General features: G+C 38.6%; 1 protein-coding gene across 1 annotated transcript in view; it reads right to left on the reverse strand.

The window, feature by feature from the left end:
• The window catches only part of LOC106870294 (E3 ubiquitin-protein ligase SHPRH), a 78,893-nt gene that overhangs the window by 66,244 nt on the left and 7,994 nt on the right, over window positions 1-4,655 (reverse strand). Inside the window, exon 3 of the mRNA XM_052975311.1 lies at window positions 2,322-2,519. Within this exon, the coding sequence (XP_052831271.1) occupies window positions 2,322-2,519 (198 nt within the window). The remainder of the gene's footprint in view (window positions 1-2,321; window positions 2,520-4,655) is intronic.

The following is a 4,655-nucleotide window of genomic DNA, read 5'->3' on the forward strand; positions in this document are numbered from 1 at the left end:
GGGATAACTAAGTAACTTGCAAGACAAAACAAAGAGTCCCCTTGAACATATACATATATGCGCCTGACTGGCCTTTGTGCCGGTGGCACATAAAAGCACCCACTACACTCTCAGAGTGGTTGGCGTTAGGAAGGGCATCCAGCTGTAGAAACTCTGCCAAATCAGATTGGAGCCTGGTGTAGCTATCTGGTACACCAGTTCTCAGTCAAATCGTCCAACCCATGCTAGCATGGAAAGCGGACATTAAACGATGATGATGATGATGATGATGAAGAGATGAAACACAAAGGTAACCATAATGGGGTTTGAATTTGGAATGTTGCAGAGAACCTGAACAAACACCACAAAGCATTTCTTCTATCTGACACTCTAACAACTCTGTTAATCTGCTGCATCAATTCATAGTTGGAAAGGATATTATTCAGGAAGGGCCTCGTCCAGAAAACACTAAGATTCAGTAAGAGAGGGTACCATCCAGTTGTCAAAACAACTTTTCCAAGAATGGCGTTAGGAAGGGCATCCAGCTGTAGAAACTCTGCCAAATCAGATTGGAGCCTGGTGTAGTTATCCGGTTCGCCAGTCCTCAGTCAAATCGTCCAACCCATGCTAGCATGGAAAGCAGACGTTAAATGATGATGATGATGAAGAAATAATTTGGCCTGTGATATCATGAAATATATTGATATATTGGGTCCGAGTCATAAATAATTTCCGTTTTTTGAAAGTAAATTGTAACGACGCATTTCAAACTTCAGCTGTTCAAAATTGAAATGGAAACTACCATTTTTAAAAGAGCCTCATCTGTCATTCATATTTAAGCAGTGAAAGCATGCACATCATATTTTAATATTAAATTTCACTCCCCTAAAATGAATGAACTGAAAGTGCATATTTGATACATGATGTTGCAGGAGTTTAAGAATGGAAAAAATGCCATGGAAACATCTAAGAAAATATACAGTGATCATAGCTAAGGTGTCATTACTAACCAGCAAGTGCAAAATTGGTTTCAAAGCTTTGTTCTGGAGATTTGTCATCGAGAAATCAACTCAAACCAGGACGCTCATCAAACTTCAATCAAGATGCTTTCTGAGAATTAGTGGAATTCAATCCTCATAAAAGTACTCAGGAGTTGGTAACTGACTTCAACATATCCTAATCCAGGGGTTTTCAAACTGTGGTCCGCGGACCACAGGGGGTCCGCAAGGACAAGACAGGGGGTCCGTAGACAGCAAATACTTTTTATGGGCAATTTGATTTTATATATGTTTTTTATCGAAATCTTTTAATTGACAATAAACCTATTTGTTAAATACTGTTAAATAAATAAATGCAAAAATATATGTTATTTTAAGCAAATATTTATGTATAAATTTCATAAGCGTTTATAAGGGGGTCCCTAAGGTAAAGCCTGAAATATAAAGGGGTCCGCAAGTCAAAAAGTTTGAAAACCCCTGTCCTAATCCATCATCTGCTGCCACTCGTAAAAGATAGGAAAAACCAGCAAACTGGGTGTTTGGGTTCTCCATATGCCTATTGAGAAGAATAGGGAGGATTGCATGTCCATAATGACAAGTCTTCTTTCAGGGCAGAGAAATATCCTGTTTCTCAATAATATCATTACAGCTGATGAAAAATGGGTCTTTTATGACAATGTTCAATGCAAAAGGCTGTGGATTGTCAAGGATAAATCTTCACAGCCTACCTCAAAGGCTAAGTTCTATGGAAGGAAGGTTATGTTGTATGGTCGGATCACTGCAGTATTATTCATTTTGAGTTTTTAAACTGCAATCGAACACTAAATTCTGACTTATACTCTCAACAGTTGCAATGTGTGCATGAAAATCTTTTAAGAAAACATCCTGCTCTCGTAAATAGGAGAAATGTTGTGCTTTTCCATGATAATGTAAGACCACCACCATTCAGCAAGAGTTACACAGGATAAAATATTGGATTTGGGCTGGTCTGTTCTACCCTATCCACCATATTCACCAGGATCTTGCACCAACTGATTTCCATCTTTCTTGCTCTCTGATGAGGAAAACATTTTCTCATGAAGATCAAGTGAAGACATTTGTGGAAAGCTTCTTTGCCAACTGAATTTTACTTGAGAGGAATCAAAAAGCTACCTGATAAATAGCAAGAGGTCATTCAAAATAATGGTAACTATACTGATGATTGAAAATAATTCTTTGTAAAGTTTTTTCATGAGAAAAGGTATTTAACAAAATCAGAATTTATTTATGACTCAACCCAATAAAACAATAAATTTTTTTTTAATTACAGAAGGATATAAGAAAAATTTCTTTTGAGATTCTCACCATTTTCTTGATAATTTTTAGTTTCTTGTTTCAACATCCAAGCCACAGATTTTTTCTGGTAATCTCGAAGAAATGGTTTTAATGCTGCAGGTTGGAGATCTTTACTGACATCTGGTGGATTCTTCTGATGGATTTTATGTATCTCATTGAAAAGTTCCTCAATATCTGGTTTAATGGTTGCAATGTTGCTGTCAAAAGCTGTAAATTTACAAAAATCATAAATGAACCCTTTTAATGCAAAAATCACATATACATCTACTCAAAATTTCATTACCTTAACTTCAGAAAACAGTTTTATCTACCAGTTTATTTTTTGTTGAAGAATGTCATGTTTGAAACTAATTTTTGTTGAGATATTTAACATTGTTACTGGAATAACTAGGAAATTTAATTTTGCAATTAAAGGGCTTAATTAAAGGTAAAATAAAACAGTTTTGTATTACATTGCCTAAGGTTAACAACTAATACTGAAATTTAGTGTATAACTAACAAGGTCAACATTCAATACTGAAATCTGGGTGCTTTTTTAAAGTTATTACCCCCATCTTTCAAAATGTAACCAAATGAATAAAAACAAAAAAAAAACAAACATTCATCCTTATGAATACTTGAGTGGTGTTACCTGTCATATATTAGGTAACACTCTTTAATATATATCATCATCATCATCCTTTAAAGTCCATTTTCCATGCAGGCATGGGTTGGACAGTTTGACCAGTGCAAGCAGGAGAGTTACACCAGGTTCCAGTCTGATTTGGCTTGGTTTCTATTGTTGGATGCCCTAACACCAACCACTTTGCAGAGTGTGCTGGATGCTTTTTACATGGCGCTAGCATTAGTGCTTTTACATGTCACCAGCACAGGGCTCTTGCAGGCCAATCCTCATCAGCAAGAAGCAGCATTAACACTTTTGCTGTGGAGGATGAGTCTTCTATAAATATATATATATATATAGTTCAAATTTACAGGAAACAAAAGATGAAGACAGCTGAAGGAACAATAAACAGGTGTATTAGTTTAAAGCTCAGGAATAATGGAAAAGTCTTTCAAGCCTCCACGAAGAAAAAAACAGAGAGAGAAAAAGGGTGAAGAGATTGACAGTTCAAAATGATGATATGGCCAGAAGGAAGTAGCTGAGTGAAAGTGAGATAATAACGGTGACATGGCCGAACTAGGGTGTTCATCGCGTGTGTGTATGTGAGTCTGTATGTATGAATGGACGTGAGTACATGAGTATGTATGTGTGGACGTGCTTAAAATTATGTGGGCTTGTGTATGCGCATGTGTATGAGTAACCTAGTGAGTACATTTTGTGGAGTGATGTGCATTTCATGTACCACTGTGCACATGTGTACATGTGTGTGTGAGTGTGTGTATGTGTGTACAAATAACCTCATGTGCTTTGTGTGGAGTGATGAACATTTCATGTATTTGTGTGTGTGTGTGTTTGAGGCTATCGTGTGTGCATGCAAACAGATGCATTTAGCAGCTGATATGTGCTTGTTCAGATGGTGTGTACATGTGTGTGTGACCCTATAGTGTACAAAAGCTGTGTGTTTATGCATGTTGCATGTGAGTGTGTGTGTGTGTCTGTGTGTGTGTTGTGTGTGTTCAGGCATTTTGTGTTTTTTTGGAGTGTGTAGGGGAAAGCATAGAGGTGTGAGATGGGATGGTGGTGGCGAAAGATAGGATTTGGAAGGTGGGATAAGGGTGAGGGGAGGTGGGATACAGGTGATGGGAATTAGGGGTTGGCAGATATTGGGTGCTTGTGTGTGAAATGGGAAGGTGTGTGTCAATGCAAGTGCATGTGAGTATTGGCGTGAGGTATGTGTACTGAGTTGAACAGTGTGTAGGGGTGTTCATATAGTGGTGTGTGTGGGTGTGTGCATAATGGTGTGTGGTGAGGGTACTGGGAAGTGTTGGGTGCTAGTGTATATGGAGTGGGAAGATGTTCGTGGGTATGTGATGTGACTACTGAGCTGAACAGTGTGTATGGGTGTTTGTATAGTGATGTGTGTGGTAAGGGTACCAAGTAAGGTAATGTGCAGGTGTGGGGGTGGGGGGAGGGGCAGTTGAAGGTGGGAGGTCTGTGGGAATCTGTGTGAGGTTGGTGTTAGATGGAGAGAAATGGCAAACTGAGACCATAAGGAATGTCATTGCCAAGTCTGGTGCTCAGAGAACAGGTCAGCCAAGCGGCGTGCCATTTGATCAATAAACAGCAGACAGAGAGAGTAGGAGATGCAGTAGATAACATTGCTGGAGGTGCAGGTAAGAGTTTTTGATGTGATAAGGGCAGTGGTGGGGACCTGTGAGGACAGTGGTGTTGAAGAGGTA

The sequence above is a fragment of the Octopus bimaculoides genome, chromosome 21 (genome assembly GCF_001194135.2).
Source record: "Octopus bimaculoides isolate UCB-OBI-ISO-001 chromosome 21, ASM119413v2, whole genome shotgun sequence".
NCBI lineage: Eukaryota > Metazoa > Mollusca > Cephalopoda > Octopoda > Octopodidae > Octopus > Octopus bimaculoides.